Consider the following 20,563-nt stretch of genomic DNA (forward strand, 5'->3'; position numbering starts at 1 on the left):
TGCGCCCGACAGGTGATGCCACAGGTGATCCCATCTCACAATTCGGGATTGACAATACAAATCATAATGGCTATCTCTTACGGTAGACACCTCCCCTAGAGCCGACTCCAGATCACACACCCAAGAGCAAGCCCACCCTTGCTGGCGGTGCTGACAGCACACGCGAAGCACGCCCCCCTGCCGCGGACGAGCACGGCGTGCTGGCCGTACTGAGAACACCAGCCTCGCGCGGCCAGCTCGCACTCTCCTCCCCCGGTCGCATCAATAATAAGCACTCTATCATCATTGTGCACGTACCACGGTAGCTGGCTGATCTGCAAAATGTGCTGCATCTTCGGGATGTCCTGGTTGTGCACGGCATGCGGCCCATCGATGCATGTCGGGGCAGCCAGGAAAGTCACTTTGTTGTACAGGGGGAACTCAATCGGCAGCTTGTTGATGAAGACTCGCAATATAGCTCTCTGCTCCGGCTCCTTGGCCTTGCCGTCGCTCTTCTCTGTATCTTGTTGACTTGTCAGAACCGACGCTGTCTTCTCAAGGCAGATTGCGGCGAACTCGACATGCTCCTGCGAGCCTTGTGGTCCCACGGGGACAACCCAGCTGGAACGGTCTTGGATGCCGCGCAGCCATTCTGCCGATGATACGCCATCCTCCCTGCGATGGAATAATGGTGGGAAGCGGTCCGACTGCTTGTTGGGATCGAACTGGGGGAAGGCTGCCTCTCTGGCATGGGCGCGCCACCAGCCATCGGTGGCTCGCTGATCATCCCCGTCACCCCCCGCGACGACTGGACATGGACTAGGGCCAATCCAGCCATTGACTTCCTGAATCCCCTTCATCCCCCCGAGCACACGGCCCAGGACCGTGTTTGCCCGCCAGTAGGATCGGTCTCCCACCACAAGCCCCGACGCATAGTACTCGGCTGCCCCAAGATGTCGCAGGCTCGGCGTCGCATCCACAAGCGCCGCCATAATGGTAAAGACAAACATGTTCCCGGGCAACATTAGGCCATAGAGCCAGTCGAAGAGATGGCACGAGGTGTCCAGGCGGCGGCCGGCCCGTATCCCCGCGTACACCTCCTCAGCAAAGGCGCGCATTTCTCTGAGCGCCGGCCACGCCATCGCCTCGGCGAAGCGGACCAGCCCCTCGACCTGCCGGTTGTGCACCAGACTATGCAGCTCTACAAGCTCTGGGTCTTCCTTTGGGTTCGGGGTTTTGATCCGGACGCCGGCGAGCCACCGCTCTGAAGCCTGCATCGCGGCAACGATACGGGGGCTTACGTTCCCAAATGCTACGTCCTCTGCACGCTGCACCATCCGATTCCGCAGCTCGTGGGCGAGCACAACCAGCACAAGGAACTGGGAGAACGCGGAAGGGGGGCTCAAGGCGATTTGCGACAGGGATGGGCCTCCCAAAACATTTGGGAACGTGCGGCTGCGGTTTAGACGCATCAGGATCTCCGGCACGAGGGTCATTGATGATGTTCCGCCTTGGGACGCAAGACTTTCCAACCCCATAAAACGCAGGAGTTCCTTGTCGGCGGCCTCCTCGTTAAGAGGCCGTGCGTCGCCGGCGACCTGTGCGCTGCGGACCCGCTCCACGAGACTTTGGATGGAGGGCGCTGGGGGCTCGTCGGTGTCGCTGTAGAACGTGGCGGACGTGTCGTTGTTGCCCCTCGTCCATGCGTTGAATTCCGCCATGTACCCATCAATGCTGCGTGTCCCTGGGTATTTGCCCACGAAGAGATGGCGGGACTAGGGCCATGAGCTACAGGCTTCCATACTTGCATGGCTAGGGGGCATACCTCGGTGTCATGCTTGGTAAAATCGCTCTGGTCATGCCCCTTCTTGTCGGACACACCCATCAGAGCTGTTCCGCGATTAGTTGTGCGCTTTCGTAGCTCGGCCACATACCCCATGCAGGATACAACGGCTTGACATGTTCCCTCTCCGCGTGTCTCTGGACGATGAAATCATCCGGGTCCATACCGTAGAAGTCCGGACAGGCGTATGTTTCGCCATCGCTCATCCAGAAGTAGCTGAATCCCAGTGACCCTCGTAGCTCCGTCCTCCTTCGCATCGTGTTGCCCAACTTTGCAAGCTCCCTCACCAACAAGTCGTATTGGACCTCTCCGATGCTCTCATTGTCGTCCGCATCTGCAACATCAATCCCCGGCGCGCCGCCCACACTCGCCGAGGACTGGGACAGCTGAGTGATTCGGGAGCTCGCCGCATCTGCCAGCTCTGCCCCCCCCGCCTCGAGGTCCGAAACGGCCTGCTCGATCACCTGGAGGCCGACCACGTCCGCCGAATGCTGGATCTCCGCCGCCATGGTGCTCCGAGCCCGCACATCCACGTCTGGAAACAGCAAGAACAGGCTGTCGTTGAAATCGCGTAGATCGTCGACAAACCGCTGGAACCGCTTCTTGTCCCGGATGGCCCAGCGCGCCGTCTTCACCAGCGAGGTGCTCTGCTGGAGGCCCGATGCCGATGCCTGCAGACGGGCATACGTTTTCTGGAAGGTCGTTGCAAGAGTATTATTATTGCCATCCCAGCTCCCCTCCGTAAGAAGCCCATGATCATCATCGGGCATCACCTCCAATCCGTATCGCCGCAACATGGCCGAAGTGTCCTCAAAAAGCCGCCGCATGCAGCAGAGGATATCCGAGACGGCGTCCACAATCCGCTGCTGTCCGAGGCGCGCGTCCAATCCACGCTGTGTCCGCTGGCGCGAACCTCCTGATTCACCCGCTTCTACAGCGGTGAGGTTGGACAACCCCACGCCATCCCCCCAGAGCGCGAGGCGCACTCGCTCAATGCCGACTTTGGTGGCGAGCACCTCGTAGTCTGTGCCGAGCCGGCGGCCGCACTCGATGGCCTCGTGGAGCGACAGACAGGTCTTGAACAGGGAGAGGAGGGAGGCCACGCCAATCGACACTCCAACTGGCTCCATCCTTGCGTTGTGCAGGCAGGAAGAAACTTGGCTGCGGTTCGCCTCGTATTTATCCTCTTCCACTAGGATGAATCCAGGCTGGCGCGGCGCAGGCCTGCAGGCCAAGAATGACACTGCCCCTCATCGTTGAAGCGGGGCGGGGGGGGGTGAGGCTCAAGTTCCTTTCATTGTTGTCAACCCGTCGCAAAGAATCGCAGTCCCAGCCAGCACGAAATCACGGAAATGCCCCTTCCAATGCAAGTTTCCCTCCCCCTGGCACTGCACCTGCGCAGTCCAGTCACATACGATCTCGTCTCGAACCGGCGCTGGAAGCCCGGAGAGGTAAGAGCACATCCACACCGGTAGACCGAAGACCACACAGCATTACTAGTAGCCTTGCTCATAGAAACCAGAAGTTCGACAACGGCCGCACGCTAAATCAGTTTGGCTTCCTCGAAGAGCACTCCGACCGCGGCAAGGCAACCCTGCTCTTCGCCGCGATCCTCCGCGCCATCTTCAACCATCCAGACTGGGCACAGCTGCACGCGTTCTTCACCGCGCGGTTCAACAACAAAAGCAAAGACAAAGACAAGACAGGGCAGCAGAGCAAGAAAAGTGTCAGCCCAGCCAGTCGCACACTGTACCCGTTTGATAAGGAGAGCCTATTCAGCAGCCGCCAGACGCCCAAAATCGTGGACTTCCGCACGGATCTCGAGTCCGTGAATCTGCCCGCCGACTTCGCATCGCTCCTCGCGACTGCAGGCCGCACGTCGCGCTCCCGCATGCTCGGTCCAGACCCCCAGCCTGCCGCCATCGGGCCCGCGATCAGCGCCGCGTTCGGCGCCGGCGCGTACATGGACCTAGTCTACGCGGGCCATCCGCCAGGGAAGTACCCCGAGCTGCACTGGATCGGCGAGCAGCTGTACGGGTGGCCCGACGGGGAGCTTCAACCGCTGACGCAGGCGACGAGCAAGAAGGGCGGGCGCGGGCGGTATTGGGCCGAGTGGGCGGCGCTGTGGAAGGAGATCGCCGAATGGGTGTACGAGCACGATAGCACGGCGCTGCAGCTCCGGTTCCTGGGGTCGCACAGCTACAAGTATCGGCTGAGCGAGGAGGAGAACCGGTCGTTCGACCACTTTGGAAAGGTTCCGCGCGCGTACCTGGCGACGGACGCGATCAATGCCGCGGATGCGATCCGCGATGTCTTTGCGCAGCTTGCGGCGGAGCCCGTGCGCTTCCAGGGGATTGAGTGGTCGTATTTGGAGATAGACGTTCCGTCTGCTGTGAGCGAGCAGTTCTATAAGCGCTTTGGCACGGCCGGGAAGTCTGAGCCCTCCGAGAGGTATGCGGAGCTTTTGCGCGCGGTTGGAATGGGCTCGTCGCTGGTGTATGACGAAGTCAGTCCTGTCGCTCTGAAACCGTGCCCTGCTACGTTCCGTGGAGCCGCGTGGGAGGCGTGGCTGTTGTCAATCGAGGGGGGCGACGTTGTCGTTGTCGAAACGGTGTTTCAAGCTCTCTGGGCAGTCACTTTGCTCTCCCAGCTCCCGTTGGACATTCGCATTCTGGACGAAGGGGAGAGGTTTCCCAAGTGCCGGGATCCGACGGAAGTATATATATAAGCTTATATATGAACAGATAATATATAGTTAAATACCCCCCTAGAATTTTGCCTTGTTTTTTATATTAATATACTCTATCTAGCTAGCAAAGATAAACTACGATTGTAAATATAGATAGATTACTAGCTACCACATAGCCAGCTAGCGCTATTTATGTCTTGTCCTGAGAGGATACGCCAATTCCCAATAACACAGGGTTACAGGCACCTGGTCTAGTATACCTGCCCGGTTAGCGCGCATAGGTCGATGCGTCTGCATACTCTGCCAGTTACGAGAATCTGTTAAGTAAGGCAGAGATATTAGTACTAAACGAGATATCACTCCACTCTGCCGAATAATAGAAAGAGTAGAGACAGGTGGGAACTGTGGCAGAACGCGATGCAGCCATATATACTACCCAACGGCATAGATTGAGACGGAGGACCTCGTAGAATACTGCGAGGGGCCACCGCATGCTACGTCTACTGCTCCACCCGCAGACTTTGGCACTGGCAACAGCGCTCTATAATACCAAATATCTCCAAATACTTGACATAGCGCGCTCGTGCTGCGACCGTACGGGCGACTGCCTCATCTAGCCCCCTTCGGCGTTATCCTACTTTTGTTAAGGATATCGGCATTGCGCGCGTTTTCTTGCTTATCTAAACCCTAGTCTACGCGAGTAAATAATACTGCGTTATAGTACGAAAGCTTATTGTTATCTAGCAAATAGAGAATCTAGGTACCACGCGTTGCAGTAATATATCCTAACTTCGTTCGGTGTGCTCAGAACGAGACCCAGCTCGCTCGAACGGAGACGCACACAAGGAGGTGCTCGCTCGACTGGGTCGAGATTGGCTTAGGCCCAGCGGAGTCTGTTCACATGGGCCGGGTTGTCAAGATCCTCCGAAGCAGTTGTCCCGAACTTATTGACGCCCCAACCTGGAGGACGGATCCACGTCACCTCAGCCCGTCTACCGGGGGATGCCACGTCGTCTGTAATCATGGAGGCCCCAGTGGCCCTTTCGGTTCGTAGATAACACCCGGAAAGCACCCTGCGGCCCTCCTGGGTCACCTCGACATACAATCCCATTCAACATCAATCACCATGCCCAAACGCGTCTCGGTCCTAGTCATCGGCGGCTCCCACGCAGTCCTCGCAGTAAGCCAGAAGCTGCTCCGACAGACCTCGCGAGTGGCAGTTACCCCTCCTTATCCCTTCCAAACAGTATTACTTCAACATTGCCTCTTCCCGGTTTCTTGTTAAGCCTGAGAGCTTCCTACCAAGCAAGTATCTCTACTCCATCCCGGACGCGTTCCGCGAGTACCCAGTGGGCGCCTTTGCCATTATCAAGGAACTCATTATTAAGATCGACTGCTCCACAAAATCTGTGTTCGTCGCTTTAGCCGCATGGCTTCGACTACCTTGTCATCGTGTCGGGCAGTACAACGCCGGCGACGCTGGGACAGACAGGGTTGAGACTGCCCCTCAATGGCTTTGTCTGAGGATAGAGCGGGGGCTATATATGAGGCGCAGGAGAAGCTGCGTGCCGCCCGGTGGATTCTCATTGGTGGTTCGGGGCTCCTTGGGGTTGAGATCGGAGGGAACTGTCCAAGGCTCTGGGTCCCAAGAAGGTCACCCTAGTGTCGCGAGGCAGTGTACCGCCGACGAGGCAACCGCGCCTGTGCAGAGGACGGTGCTGACCCATGCCAGGGTCGTCGACGCAGTGTACAAGGCGCACAACTAGGTTTACAAATTGAAGCTGTCCACGGGGCACGCCTATAAAGTCAATACATACATTGCTACCATGGGCACAATCCCAAATAACGCACTTATCCCGAAGAGTAGAGGGATAGGTAGATGCCTACGAACAGCTTAGAATCTGGGAAAACAACGTTAGCTATATAGGCACGTATGCTGTTAGTAACATTACCTGCCACCCCTACCAGCTGTTTTCGCGCGTTTCTCTGCAGGGAGAGACAGTAACACCAAACATTGTGGTGGCAATTGAGAATAGGGTGCAGGTTGCTATGTACTCAGCAGCGGCCTTAAAAAATAATAGTTGTCCCTGTAGGACAATCATCGGGGACAGGGTAATCAGGGGCTGGATGCTTTTTGGCTGCCTGGTTCGGCTCTTCAAGTACAAGGATTTTTTGACGTACCAGGCTCCCAGGTTCTTACGGGGTCAGACGGGTTGAGTCAGTCTGCTACGTGGTTTTCTTTCTTCTGTTGGATCTCAATAATGCACATATACTGGATCTAATACATCTGCTTTACCATGTTATCTCCAGAATCCCTAGGTAGCTCACAGGTGGGCTGGCCAGGGTCATTGGCCCTGCCTGACACGTGAATTAGTAGGGTTTCATTACGGTAATTCGTCTCCCTGCAAAGGGTACTCACATGGTCCAAGCTGTGTTCTTTAGGGGAAGGGAATTTTGCCAAGGAACCCATTGCCAAAGCTGAGAATCAGATGGATTTAATACATGGCGAGCTGCTCCCCTGGTGTTTCCACAAAGAACCTGGCATTCATTTCCACCCAAACAGACCGTGTCCTCTCACCATAATCTGCCCTTAACCTGGAACATATCCAAGAACTGAAATAATCATGCCAGGCAACGACACCAATCACTGTCGTATCTTATCCCTCCCGGAACAACTCATCCGCTCAACCAACACGCAGAGGCCACCCCAACCTAGACGCCGGTGCTATTCAGAGACAGCCAACGTTGCCAACGGGTCATTCCCCCGAGAAAGACCCATGACCGGCTTCGAGCATCGAACGAGTTCTGTGCTCAGTACTTCCGCATCGAGTAATTGCAGCTCCACCATATACAGCATCGAAACGGCTTCGCAGATGGAGTCCCTTGACCGTCCCATGTCCGGCACCTGTCCCCCGCAGAACCCTTATGCGTTGTATCTACGAGGTGTTCCCGGGGCGGAGACGGAGGCGGATATACTATTATATCCACGGCCCGCAGACACTCGGGATAATATACATAGTCTCGAGGGTTACTGGGAGTCCTTACCAGCTTATTCTAGCGGTACACGCATATCATATCTTTCTCCACTACCAGGGTCAACACGCAGTTCGCTGAGCCCCTCGACGAGCGCTGGGCATCCTGACGGCGAAGCACTCACATCAATATTTCCGGCTGAGGTGGTGGGGGAGAAACCGCAACAGGATATATCAAGGCCAAGATTATGCGGGTTGCCTTTTTGGGTGGCAGGTCTGATACTCCTACTGTCTGTTATAGCCATTATCCTGTCTGCAGCTCTGGCGGCGGCCAAGACTGGAAGGCACGTACAGCAGCAGCAGCAGCCCCAACAAACCACGACCGCGTATACTACGGTCACTGCACACCAGAGTATCAGTCTTTCTACTCTTATCCTGCCCCCGCCAGTGCCATCGATTGATTGATCTCCTGCTCCGCCTACATATGTATGCTATGCTGTCGTGCTCATCTACCTCCGCTTTCATTTACCTCTGCGTTCACGCTTCGAGTGCACTTGGCCGGTTCAGTACCAGCGGCACTCGTGACACTTGGATGTTCTTCAATCAATCTCATGATATGAATTTAGGAGGGGAGGTGCCGGCCACGTGAGCCTCCGGGAAGGGGAGGAAGAGTGGCAACTACAGTGCCTTGGATACATTGATGGCGGAGACGATTATTGCACCTGTGATTCCTTCCATAGTTGACATTCCCAACTGCTCTCGCATGGGGGTGACTCCCTCTATGCTCGACAAGTGGAAACCCAGAATCTCTCAGCGCCCGGGTACATGGGCCTGGACTAGACACTTGTGTACCTTGCCCACATGCTTGACCTGTGGTGGAAATACTCTTGGAGAAGTCCCAAACTACCAAAAGTTCCCCATCTATATACGTGTTGTTAACGAATGAAGTCTGAGTCATCCGAGGCGAAATGAAGCCTTGTGCTAATCGCCCGGTTTGAGATCCGAAGAGGCCACCTCTCGCTCACACAGCAGCGAAGGCAATATTCAGCAAATGGACGCAGATCCGCAAAGTCGGAAGATCCCGAAACCCACAATGATCATCAGTACATATATGCCAAGAATCAATCCATGGATCAACTGTACCTCTTCCGTCCCGGGAACTTCCTCGGCAGGTACCGATGAAGTTGTCCCGCGGAGCAACTTCTATTCGAGCCCGACCTCAGGCGAAAGGCAACGTGAACCAAGGGCCGCAATTTGTGGATGAAGGTATCCTGCGACCTACCAGCCACTACTAGTGAACTGGAATCTCTATCCCATAACGGTACAGCTCTGACTATTGACTCTGGACTTCTCATTCGATAGCTAAACGCCTGGTCTATGGTGATCGGCGTGAGCAGTGCCTCGGTTCGATTATATTTATCGACCGTTAACAGGCTAGTGGACCGCATGACGAATCCTCATATCGTGGGCTTTCATGTCGTGCGATGTTGACAATATGATGTAGGCTTGAACATCTATAAATGCAGCTTTTGGCATCAAAGTCGTAGGCACAACAGGGAACAGACAAATCCTACAACAGCAGTCTTCTTGAAGAATTCGTCACTCTTTTTGATAAAATAACTTCTCCAAAAACACCATGGCCCTACAATTTATCTTTGTCTTGAATACTATTTTTTTTGGCTCTCTGGTTTCAGGTCTGTGTGTTCTTTCGCGACTCAAGAATCACCAACTTGGGAATAGAACTAACTTGCCGCACCGGACAGGGCTGTCTATTGACTCACCTGCTAGTGGTAGCCAGCTTGACGTTAGCCGCAAGACAACCGTGACCTGGTTCTCTGACAGGTCAGCGACTCGAGCTCTCAATAAGAACCAAACTTCTCTACTCACTAGTTCCATAGCTCCGACCCCGACAAGTTTGGCCTGTATCTAATCAACGATGCCCGCCTTCCAAGTATTAACCTTAAGATTGCAAGCGATATTGATACCTCGGCTGGTTCGTACAGCTTCGATGGGATCGATGCCATCCCTGGGTAAGAATGACATCCCTGGAGGTTTTCCTTGTTCTTTTCTTCAGGGAAAGCTACTGACAGTCTCTCATGCGGCAGCTCTGGTTACCGATTTGACCTAAAGGACACGAATGATAGCAATATCCTTGCACAGTCTGATCAATTTATCATTGTCAGCAAGGGCACGGACACAACTGTGGCTTCTGCCGGATCCAGCAGCACAGTCACGAGAACGACAACATCCACCACAACCGTGGACTCTGGTGACACTGACTGTAAGCTTTCTACTCTTATTGTTCTTCTGCTCTTCATTTGAAAGTCCCCCTTTAATTTGACCTCACAAGCTGACAAGCCCAGCAACGACCATTACCTCCACAAGCTCTGATGACGACACCACCACCAAAACCGAGGTAGCCACGATGGAGACAACTGCTGGCACAACTTTGATCGCTAGCTCAGCATCACCCTCCGAGTATGTCTCTGAGTCGTCCACGCCCAGCAGTTCAAATACCGGCAGCGCCGTGACCACAACGCCCAACTCCGCTCCCTCCTTGACCTGCGAAAGTCCGAGCCCAAGCGTTATGGCAGCTATCATCGCCCTCTTTGCCTGGATGTGGTAGTCCAGCCACTCAGACGTTCTTGCCGGCCACGTGTGTACTAATTGGGCTTGGGTCAAGCTATTGTAGCATCTCTTATATTTCCGCTATAGCTTCTAAAATTTGCCGTGAAACCTTCGTTATTCCTTTTGTCGTTTAATGGTTTTTATTCTTCTTTCTGCTTTGCGAGCTCTACTGGACCTCGAAGGAAGAAAATCACAGTCTTTCTCAGCATCGTGTTTCCAAATTGTGATAATTAGTATAGTCTGTGAAAGGAGCTATCTTCGTCCTGCTGGGCCCTGGTTGCGTAATATCTAGGATCCTGCGTAAGGCTGCTCGGAAGATATGGTAGCATAAGGTACAATACCACCACTAGGGGGTTATGTACGTAAGGCACCCGGACAGCCTGAGCATACTGAGCTTCCGCTCTTTGTAGAATGTTTGTGCAAGGTACAGGTGTACTGCCGCCAGAGAACATGAAACCACTCTGAAAAAAAATGCTGTTACCAGCTATATTATACGATACGAAATACTCAACACAGGTAGTAGGCTTCTCTAATCATACCAAGCAGCGGCAGAGTTGGTAGCGTTCAAACGAGCCAGTACACTACCATCTGTCTTACTCCATCTGCAATGGCAGCGAAAGCTCTCGACTTCCCAACCTACAGAATAGAAAAACCTATTAGATATACGAAACATCTCCCTGTAAGCCATCTTACAGTGCCCTTGATCCGAGATGGATGCCACGCTGTCTCCTCTAACACAATCCGGCCAAGGCACACACCTCCTCCGCCTTAACTGTCTCCTCAAGGAAGCTAACGAGGACCGGAGCAAGCTTGTCCGCAAACTCCCTGCAATTATCTTCCTGGCTGCTCTCCGTTGCGTTAACGCAGAGGGCCTCTACTTTGCCAGCAATAGCGTCTTCTGTTGCGTTCTCTTTCACTTGACTGAGAATGGTGTTCACAGCGGCCTGGCAAAGGTTGCATTCGGAACTGGAGGTAGCACCTGTTGTCTTATTGTCAGTAAAATTTTCAAGAGCTCGGGTACGCAGGATGAGTGAGGATGTATCTGGTAACTGACCTGCTGCGATGGCAAGTTGCGCCATGAGGGATATAGCGAGAAAGACGGGAGTCATGGTGGGTGATGTGTATGTATGGAAATGATGGAAACGGTCAATATGCTCTGCTTCTTCTAACGAATGTTGGATGGTTGAGGGAGTATCGCGCTGCTAGGTTGGAAACGAGGGCATTTAAATATGATATCCGTTTCGTGTCCATCGGCGCCGGGGGTCAAACGCGTTCCTGGAAGTCTGTCCAACCCGGTGACCGGGACTACTATGTAACGAGTCGTAGTAGACAGCCGGGATCCACCTATACACGGCCAGATGCCGAGGATTGATCGCGGGAGGGAACAGAACCGAGTAATAGTAGACTTATGTTTAGCGGATTAGCTCTCAACGTTCAATCCGGGATCCACGTGCAAGCCTGCTCTGCCTGTGAAGAGCCTGTATCTGGCCGCGTGGCCAATGATTCGAGGCGATAGGGTTCCGGTTGGGTGAAACTCCTGGGGGGCGGGCAACACTGGATCTCGGCGATCGTCTCTTCACAAGTTCCTCCGGAGCTAGTGAGGTCGGGTCCAACGGCTTGTTCCAACCTCGGCCTGCTGCCGGCCGGACGCGCGTCTTCTGGACATGAGAGATACCGTTTATGGGCGAGGGGAGTTTTCTGGCTGCCCGAAATCGTCGGCTTTGTCGATCCTCAGCTCCAAGTGTCATATCCTTAATTCCCGGCCCGGCACAGGCCCGTTCAGGTTGGACGGGAGGCGCAAATTCGGGAAATATGCCACTCGCGTGTTTTCTGGCTCAGAGGTCACCCTCTGAGCTCTGTGGGTGGATCTTAAATAAGTGTCATTTTACGATCCCGTACTTATAATGTGAGGATTAAAGACTTGATTCCACACATTGGGCGGCGGAGACGTTATTGAAGATTACCTTGCAATACTTCGTTACCTATCCAACCGTCGTTTCTCTTTGCTGTCGCTGTCCATAAAGGCAGACATCAAACTTAGTCATAGAGTCGTGCATTCGAACTGGCCAGTTTTGACCACGCCAAGACTGTATAAAACATTATTGGATTACTTCGAAAATGGAACTGGAATGTAACTAAAATTGAATCTACAGACGAGTGAAATCTTGAGTCTGTACTCCTAAATCAAATCCAAATGTGGCACCCAAAATAAATCAAATGTAGCCCTTCCGGCCAAAAAGTGGTCATGGTTAAAAATATAACTCTAATTCAAACTTGACAGATTTGGTTTACCCCCGCTGTTTGTGTGGTTCGGCCGTTGATGAATTTCATGCACCAGATTCACTTTGCTCCGCGGAGGAACATTTCAACCTTCAACTTTATTTGCCGAACCTGAATAAACTTATTTCTTCTGCTGGCTCGCCCACAACCAACAACTGACGCTGAATACCTGGTTTCGAGAGACCTGACCTCCGACAAACCCGATCCCAAGACATTGAACTTGACAATCAGTTCCGAATTCAATTGGACCGTTTTCAGACTACAGCGCTCCTTCAGCCTGTTCGTCCTTTGCAACCTGTGTCTTCAAAGAATCAGAAACCGAAAGCCTCGACAGTTTGTCAATGGAGATCTGAAATTTGCGACAGATACATTGGATATTTACCAAAATTCAGGCCATATTCACAATACTGCAAGTTTTCAACAAGGCAAGGCCTTACTCATCTAAGATACATGTTGACTCAAAACTCTTTGGAAGTTCGACGAGCAATGAGTTTCATTCAAGCCGCACTTTCACGGAAATTATCAATTCACGCGAGACAGCTAGGTAGGTACACAGGCCGTGACTTCATATTAATCGAAATCAACTAATGTAAGCGCCAGAACTCTGCCCGCTCAACATAGAGCTTTTTGTCGTTGCGATAGTGCTGTCGGCAATGTTTGGACTTATTGTCGGGTGCGTATGTAGCTGTGCCACCCGAAGGTATAGCGGTATTCGGAGAATGAAAAAGGTAAATGGTGCAGAAAATGGCCAACGAGCTTCAGTGGGGATCCAAGGATGGTACGGATCACAGGAATTACACCAGCGAACGAGGAGTTATGACAGCCTACCTGGGGACATCTGGCCACAAAGAGTTCTGATAGTCACAAATCCAGACAGGAACTCAAAAGTTGGAGATTGTCTACCAGAAGCTACAGTTGATCTAAAGTAGAAGATGGAGTCCAGGGTTGTTCTAGCGATTATTTCGGGCTCATATTCGGACTGTTCCATCCAGGCTTAACCAACACAATAGACAAGAGAAATTAACATACTCCAAAATCAAATCTATTACTTGCAAGTCCTCGTTAATATTGTGACTCTTGAGTAACTTCAAAGTAACTTGGGGGAAGAAACACGGCGCTAACCGCGTATCAAGGAACGCTTGCCTCGGGGAGACCGATTTGTTGGCCAGTCAGTTGTTGAGACTCAGGGTCTTATACAATATGAAGTACAAAATCGCCTTAAAGTACAAAACTTAACTGGTATATTGAGCACATTAGGGCTGTCGCTCTTCGACTCATAAGGCGGCCCGTCCATTGAAGCGCTTGTGCCCAAGTCTCCCCGCCTCATGGCAGCCTTATAATTTACTTAAGTTGCACTGATTCGACGGAAGACGTGAATGGCAGCAAGATAAATACGGAACTTTAGCGACTTTCTGTTAAGCATTTTCTCTGTAGAAGACGGTATGCTTTCTAGAGGAACTAACCTCTAGTCTCCGTTTATACGCAATTCAAGCACTTTTCAAGACTTTAGACGTCTGGTGTCAACCATTTCGTTCCTGGATATACACTGCGCGCTGCATAGAGATTACCATCCAGATCTCTCTGCAGTCAGGAGTGGGCAAAACCTGACCCGAACGTGCGTGTGAACAGCTCCAATAGTAATGCTTTAAATTGGTCTGACCTTCAAGTACTTGATAATTGTTTGTTGACCCTCGAGCCAAAACCGTGATAGAAGTGATATATTGGGCTATTTCCAATATCTATTGGACTACAGCATAAGAATTCATTCAGTCTCTAGGAGTGAATCCACCAAGAGGGAACTGGGTGTCAAATATACCCCTGTTCAAAGATATTTAGCCTTTTGGGTTTCAAATAACAAAATCAGATGTTCATCTATCTATGACACAACGCCAAATTCATTTCACGGCAAGTATAGTAGGAACACACGTTTCAGGGACAAGATATAGTGGTCAGCAAAATAATATGCCAAGCTTGCCATCCTGCAGGCCCTTTGTGGAAAGATGATGAAGCATAATGAAAGTTTCATAGAAACAGATGGCCTTCACAAATTGAGCGCGTGATATAGTGGTTATCAAAATCGCTGACCGACTCTGTAAGCCTGACACATTCCAGGGCCTCTCCGTTGACCTTCTAGAAGGTGAGCCTTTGGTCTCCACTCGCCCAACTGACCTTCAGGATAGTGTCCTTGGCAACAAGGTACAATGAGTTCTGTTTGTGAAGGGTAACCATGCCTTCAAGGTGCTCGGTGTCGACCACTTGTGTTGACAAACCTTTTCCTCGAACCTCTACAGCTTCTTTGTCGTCCAAGCACTTCAAATAGTACGTTGCATCATCCGAACCCGTGGCATTCTCAATCTGGATTTCCAGAGAGCGCAGGGAGCCAACTATGTAGACACTCGAGGATTCTCCAGGGGTTAGACATCTCAAGTTTTCCGATCCTTGGGCCAATATGGAATCATCTAACTTTTTTTTTATTGGCTTCGTGCAGTGCTGTGAATGGGGCGGACTATCCGTTGGCATCCGCCCCTTCTCTGAATTAGCTATATTCTCTGCAGGCAGATCGCTGACACCGACAATTTGGCTTGATTCTGGTAGCTGGGAGATACGGCTGCTCTCTCTAGTTGCCTTGGATGTTATTGAAGCCCTTGTCGTTGTCCTAGATAGCGGAAGCGTGAACAAGGTACTCTCATTTGGGTCTGGATAGATGACTTTCCGGCGAGTGGACAATAGCGCGACACATGTCTCTCTGAAATGGTCACCTAAAGTTTGGCAAAAACTTTGCTCTAGCTCCGCAAGTTGTGGTATACAAGGCATCCGCCAACCAGGATAAAGTCGTCCGTGAGATTTTGGTGTGTATACCTTCTGATATAACTGAATACATAAGTTGCAAAGAAAGCAGGCATCTTTGCTCGAGCAGATTACTCGCGGCAATAACTTCGGGCGATCCAATTCGCAGTGGGCAATCAGTTGGATCTCAGCATGGATTTTTGCCTCTCTTACGGTTTGCATGACTTGGTTAGAGTACCGGTCCATAGCGTGCTGTTGACTAACATTCAATATGGCGCAAATTTCTCTTAGGAGCTTCTGCTGGCTGCCCCTTGGGCTAGCCTCGGTGATTTTGGATTGCAAATCAGGAGAGTAGCCCTTGGTTATAGGAGGATCAAATGCCTCCTTCGGGAGTCGAACAGGGATTGTTCTCATTGCTCGAGCCAAACGAGATATCTTCGCCGTTCGGTACAGGTACCTAGCGAGTTCCCAGTACCTGCCAACCTTGCTAACGACGTTGAGCAAACTTTTCCTTGCGGTGGGAGCCATTGCCTGATTTGGGATGATCCCAATCAGGTCAGAGAGTCCCTCGATCTGCTGTAGTCGACGAATGCCTTGGACAACCTCCACTAAACGTGTATCAACCTGAAATTGGGTCCATGAGTCTAGAAGTTTCTCGACTTCTTTTGCTTCTCGCGTGAAGTTATCCGCGGCCTTTGACAAGTTCCCGTTATTCAACTTCCGCCTGACGATCTTCACAGCTAGCAGGGATTCTTGGAGCGTGGCTTTGAAGGGGCGTTTCGCCGTCGTTCTTGATCTAAAGGCCAGGCGCAACCGAGACAGTATACGCGATGAACACATGGAAACCACAGCTGTAAGGATATGTTTCCCTATGTCTTGAAAGCAAGTTGACTCTACTATTGTTAACATTTTTCATGAGCAAAGTCTTGCCACTCACCAGAGACAGATGCGAGGATTGCGAATATGCGTTCGAAGCCCTGCTCAATATAGTGAATCGCGTCTTCTCCGTCTTTGTAACTCGCTTTATTCACGGCCAATATGACATTCAGGATACCTGATTCGGGGTCCTCCTCTAGGCATACAGCAGGGATATGTTCGGCATCATCTTTGCTATGCGCAATGAATGCTAGCGCACAGGCTAGTTTACACTCGGTGTCAAAAGATAATGTAGAGCGTCTTCTGAAGCCAGGTGGACAATGAGTGCGGTTACTCGATGGTGGCGCTGGTACGTGGCGAAGTAGGTGGGATATTGCAATGTTCTCGGCACAAATAATTCTGATATCGTTGGACATGGAAAGGATGATATCTTTGTAAGGGCTTGGAAGCAACGATATCCCGTAGATGGTAGCTGGAAACTTGTTCAAAACCTCCCAAGTTCTACCCCCAGCCCTCTACCCCGCCTTGTGTAACCACGAAATCATTGACTGTTGCTCAGGTTCTCCTCGATTGGTCGCCAATACACGCTCCTCCAATGCCCAACACCCAATCTTGAGCAGGGCTACACTCCCTGTTAATAAATATTTCTTAACATAACATTCTGCTCTGTCGGAGATTGCAAATAGTTCATCCTTTGCCTGATGTCTCTTATATCAGCTTGGCAGGCTTATAGCCGCTTTTCGTTTCGAGCTCCATGCCATAGTCTCTGATATTCAATCAGTTGGTATACATATGCCCCTTCCCGGTACGCTTCCATGGGCCCAAACGGGTTGGCACTTGACTTTGGAGCTTGCGGTATGTGCAGATACCACAAGCATTCCGGTATTGCAGTCACGGTTGAGGATTCTACAAGATGATCTTATATTTATATCGAGGGCTAGGGGCTCCGAGTATCACGTCACCAAGTCGAGCCCGAGAGAATCTAGAATCGGATCTCGAGATAATCGGAGGTACCTTATCCTTGAGTTGTGATTTCCATTTCGAGTGTGGTGGTATGATATCACCTGGGTGAAAGGGGCGGGCACCGGCCTTCCGGCAACTGAAATCGGTCGCCGGCCAGAAGCATATTCAATCACCGTCGGTGTTTGCAAATATGTTCAAGCGGAGATAGCTTCCCACGGGCCCTAGGTTGTTTGTAAGAACTCGGCGGCCAGAGCCCTCGCTGTTTGGTGTCCACTCTCCCTCTCTCCTACTGGCTGACGAACATTTGCCCTTCTATCGTTTCCTGTATATGTTCTGGCTGCTCTCAGGATTAGTTCCCCAATGGACATGCTTTCCCTTTGCTCTCCTCTAATCGCGCTGCCTGACTACATAGTACCCTCCAATGGAACAGGACGAAGAACCACCCAATGGAGGTTATGGCTGGGTTTTGCTCTGAGGACTTCTCTCCATTGCTGAATCAACGACCTCGGGATATTTCCTGCTTGCATGGCGAATCAATCTAATGTTTGTTCGAGTGGAGGACCGTGGCGTTTGAACCCGGTGTCTGATGTAAGGCCCTTTGGACTGTATATTGGAATGCCCCTGTCTGGCCAACATTCCAGATCCCATCCACAGCCGACTGGGTTTATGATTGCGCGATCCAACTTCCAGGATGGCACCTGTCCCCGTCTCCGTCATCCCACTTCCCCCGGGCGACGAGTATTACGACCTGGCACATATGCTCGCAAAATCACCTCCAAGAACGCGGCCGCGCAGATCTGGTTCGACCGCGGCTTGGTCTGGTGCTACGCCTTCAATCACGTTGAGGGCTATAGATGCTTCGAACAGGCCATATCCCACGATCCCCAGTGCGCCATGGCCTACTGGGGCCTCGCCTACGCAACCGGACTCAACTACAACAAGGGCTGGAGGTTCTTTGACCCTATGGACCTGAAGCACACCATGAAGGTCTGCCACGACGCCAGCTGGCACGCTCCGCGTCTGATAGAGATTGAGTCCGTGACTCCTGTCGAGCCACGCTCATCAGGGCTATGCAGGTGCGCTACCCCATGGACCACCCCGTCGCGGACTTCGCCCAGATCAACCACTCGTACGACCAAGCGATGCGAAAAGTGCACGAAGAGTTCCCCAAGGACCTCGACGTGATGACATTGTACGTTGACTCCAAGATGCACATTACGCAGCGCAAAATGTTCGACAGCAAGACTGGCCTGCCCATCGAGATGTCGCCTGTCTTCGACGTCCAGCACCTCTTTCAGGAGGGTCTGCGCCACCTCAACGCTAACACAAACTCCGGCGTCCTCCATTTCTGTATCCATTTCTGGGAAATGTCCGCCACCCCAGCCGTTGCGCTCCCACCCGCAGACCATCTGCGCACCCTCGTCCCGGGCGCGGGCCACCTGCATCACATGCCCACCCACCTTGACGTGCTGGTCGGGGACTATCGCGGTGGGATCGAGTCCAACACGGCCGCGGTCGCGGCAGATGAAAAGTACCTGGCCCGCTATGGCGCGAAGAACATGTATAGCGTCTACCGGCTGCACAACTACCACTCCCTAATCTACAGCGCAATGCTATCAGACCAATCTAAAATTGCACTCGCAACACCCGACCAGATGGAAGCGTCCATAACTACGGATGTACTGCTCACAAAATCTCCACCACTAGCGGACTGGCTCGAGTTCTTCCTGTCTGTCCGCGTCCGTGTCTACGTCCGATTCGGGCTCTGGGGCGCGCTTAATGCCCTCCTGACGCCGGAAGAGCAGGTAAGAATAAGGAGCTCTACTGCGTGACGACGGGAAGGGCATCACCCACGCTGCGAGAGGGAACCTCCCCGAGGCATATCGGTACAGAGAGCTATACAAAGCAGCAGCAGCCAACGTTCCAGCCTCACGGCGAGACCACCCGAATTGCGTGGTTGACATTCTCAAGGTCGCGACTGCCATGCTAAACGGCGAGATCGAGTACCGGGCGGGCAACTACGACGTCGCCTTCCGCTGCCCTGTGGCAGACTGATTAGCTTAATACTATCCGCCACAGATAGTGGCCCACCCGTGACTCTCAGACCAGTAAGATGCTCAACGAGATATGGACATTCCAACAGAATTTGTTGAACAATACTGGACAGCACTAGGGACTTGCTGCTAAGCCATCCCCCCCCCTTCCCCCCAAAGAGAAAAAAGCTTGTAATACAGATATTGTGCAGCTGATGCCAAGCTCTAATAAAAAAAGCAAGTAACTCTACATATTGTTAATTTTTCTGATCCAGGACCGCCAGTAAGAACCAACATTTCTTGTATTGGGTTCATAGTATTCCATTATTTGAAGTTTTAATGGGAAAGGAACCACTCGGTACTTGCTCTTAATTCCATTACCTCTTCGCTATCGAGGTCGGGAGAGAGACTAGCCAAAGACAAAGACTTCACAATGAGCTCTTGTTCCGTAAAAGGAGACCTGATCATTTGTCTCCGGCTATTGATGGTGACCTCAGACAACTGGGCTTGAACATTGTGAACTTCATTTCGGATTTTCATTGAAAGCCGAATGTGGTCATTGGCTAAAGCTAAGCGTAGGCTTGATTTGAGCTTGTCAAGCGATGCAAGCATTTCTTGGAGGCATGTCTGATCGAAAGGCCACTGCACTCGATGAAAAGCAGTTGATATGCAGGAACCGGAACTTGCGATACCAAGTTTTCCCGCCATGTCCTCAAGCAGCTGTCGAAACATGGATATTGGCCCATCATGTGAAGATAAGCTCTTTATTTTTATTATAAATCTTAGTATTCTTGTCTTATTAGGTATAATTATCTTCCAGGCCTTTATTATTAATAACAAGCTATATATAAGTAGTACATAAGTAATATATAAGTAATATTATGATTATTACCTATATTATATAGGATGTCTTTCCAGTCTTTCTTATAACCATGCCCTTGCTAGTTTATGCGCATACTATAAATATACCTACTATTCAAGTAGAGGCCCCCTGATTATGTCTAGCTAGTTTTAGTTGGACTATATAAGGGATAGGTTGGTGATGGGGGAGGATAAGTAGTGGAAAGGGTTTGGGGGAGTCATGGCAGTGAGTAGGATGGGATAGGATAGGTAGGATAGTTGTATCTAGAAATATATATTGTAGTAAGTAGATAGACCTGCAATATTACTAGCAGACCATGTATTTAATCAGTCTAGTATAATATCAGTCTAGGTCTCGATCTCGCTGGCATAGTCCCCTAAATCTGGGATGCTTTCCCCTGAAGAATCCAAGACCCACTCAGCTGCCGTTCAACTAGATGCACTCTCTGGCAGACTAGGTGATATTTTTATTGAATTACATGCATGCCTCAGACCGAAATACTGAAGTTAAGATAGAGGGAGAACACTTTACAGTTATTTTCTGTTCTTTGGACAGAGACTGCAGACACGAGGGGGGACTATTTGATTTAGTTAAAGGACGTGAGGTCTCAATAGAGAAGATGACTGTCAGATGAGATCAGACTTGATCCTG

At 51.4% G+C, this 20,563-nt stretch overlaps 8 protein-coding genes across 8 annotated transcripts; 6 read left to right on the forward strand and 2 right to left on the reverse strand.

Annotated features, from left to right (window-relative positions):
• The first annotated feature begins 2,595 nt into the window (after positions 1–2,595).
• BJX67DRAFT_359019 (uncharacterized protein) lies at positions 2,596–2,862 on the forward strand. The gene has a single exon (XM_071029620.1). It carries the CDS (start codon positions 2,618–2,620, stop codon positions 2,843–2,845), a length of 228 nt encoding a protein of 75 aa, XP_070884193.1. The 5' UTR covers positions 2,596–2,617; the 3' UTR covers positions 2,846–2,862.
• Positions 2,863–3,174: 312 nt separating this feature from the next.
• Positions 3,175–4,550, forward strand: BJX67DRAFT_382958 (uncharacterized protein; the record flags this gene model as incomplete). Its single annotated transcript, XM_071033335.1, has 2 exons — positions 3,175–3,273; positions 3,345–4,550. The coding sequence occupies 2 exons, from the start codon at positions 3,175–3,177 to the stop codon at positions 4,548–4,550; spliced, it is 1,305 nt and encodes a 434-aa protein (XP_070884194.1).
• A 1,087-nt stretch (positions 4,551–5,637) lies between these two features.
• On the forward strand, positions 5,638–6,728 carry BJX67DRAFT_373308 (uncharacterized protein; the record flags this gene model as incomplete). Its single annotated transcript, XM_071031378.1, has 7 exons — positions 5,638–5,730; positions 5,798–5,926; positions 6,037–6,120; positions 6,162–6,188; positions 6,221–6,244; positions 6,278–6,374; positions 6,439–6,728. 7 exons carry the CDS (start codon positions 5,638–5,640, stop codon positions 6,726–6,728), a joined length of 744 nt encoding a protein of 247 aa, XP_070884195.1.
• A 407-nt stretch (positions 6,729–7,135) lies between these two features.
• Positions 7,136–8,022, forward strand: BJX67DRAFT_389441 (uncharacterized protein; the record flags this gene model as incomplete). The annotated part of the gene is made up of 1 exon (XM_071034498.1): positions 7,136–8,022. One exon carries the CDS (start codon positions 7,136–7,138, stop codon positions 7,946–7,948), a length of 813 nt encoding a protein of 270 aa, XP_070884196.1. The 3' UTR covers positions 7,949–8,022.
• Positions 8,023–9,119: 1,097 nt separating this feature from the next.
• Positions 9,120–10,245, forward strand: BJX67DRAFT_382960 (GPI anchored serine-threonine rich family protein; the record flags this gene model as incomplete). The annotated part of the gene is made up of 6 exons (XM_071033336.1): positions 9,120–9,177; positions 9,247–9,325; positions 9,382–9,513; positions 9,589–9,764; positions 9,847–10,105; positions 10,176–10,245. 6 exons carry the CDS (start codon positions 9,120–9,122, stop codon positions 10,243–10,245), a joined length of 774 nt encoding a protein of 257 aa, XP_070884197.1.
• A 597-nt stretch (positions 10,246–10,842) lies between these two features.
• On the reverse strand, positions 10,843–11,220 carry BJX67DRAFT_382961 (saposin domain-containing protein; the record flags this gene model as incomplete). Its single annotated transcript, XM_071033337.1, has 2 exons — positions 10,843–11,090; positions 11,166–11,220. The coding sequence occupies 2 exons, from the start codon at positions 11,218–11,220 to the stop codon at positions 10,843–10,845; spliced, it is 303 nt and encodes a 100-aa protein (XP_070884198.1).
• Positions 11,221–14,521: 3,301 nt separating this feature from the next.
• Positions 14,522–16,470, reverse strand: BJX67DRAFT_389443 (nucleic acid/nucleotide deaminase domain-containing protein; the record flags this gene model as incomplete). The annotated part of the gene is made up of 2 exons (XM_071034499.1): positions 14,522–16,074; positions 16,116–16,470. 2 exons carry the CDS (start codon positions 16,468–16,470, stop codon positions 14,522–14,524), a joined length of 1,908 nt encoding a protein of 635 aa, XP_070884199.1.
• Positions 16,471–17,683: 1,213 nt separating this feature from the next.
• On the forward strand, positions 17,684–19,190 carry BJX67DRAFT_373311 (uncharacterized protein; the record flags this gene model as incomplete). Its single annotated transcript, XM_071031379.1, has 4 exons — positions 17,684–18,051; positions 18,084–18,822; positions 18,860–19,060; positions 19,101–19,190. The coding sequence occupies 4 exons, from the start codon at positions 17,684–17,686 to the stop codon at positions 19,188–19,190; spliced, it is 1,398 nt and encodes a 465-aa protein (XP_070884200.1).
• Between the last annotated feature and the right edge of the window lie 1,373 nt (positions 19,191–20,563).

The sequence above is a fragment of the Aspergillus lucknowensis genome (assembly GCF_044049455.1).
Source record: "Aspergillus lucknowensis strain CBS 449.75 chromosome Unknown BJX67scaffold_33, whole genome shotgun sequence".
NCBI classification, from domain to species: domain Eukaryota; kingdom Fungi; phylum Ascomycota; class Eurotiomycetes; order Eurotiales; family Aspergillaceae; genus Aspergillus; species Aspergillus lucknowensis.

Bases quoted from the DNA above. Each gene is read 5' to 3' on its own strand.
- BJX67DRAFT_359019 (XM_071029620.1), top strand. From the start codon at position 2,618: ATGGCCGAAGTGTCCTCAAAAAGCCGCCGCATGCAGCAGAGGATATCC.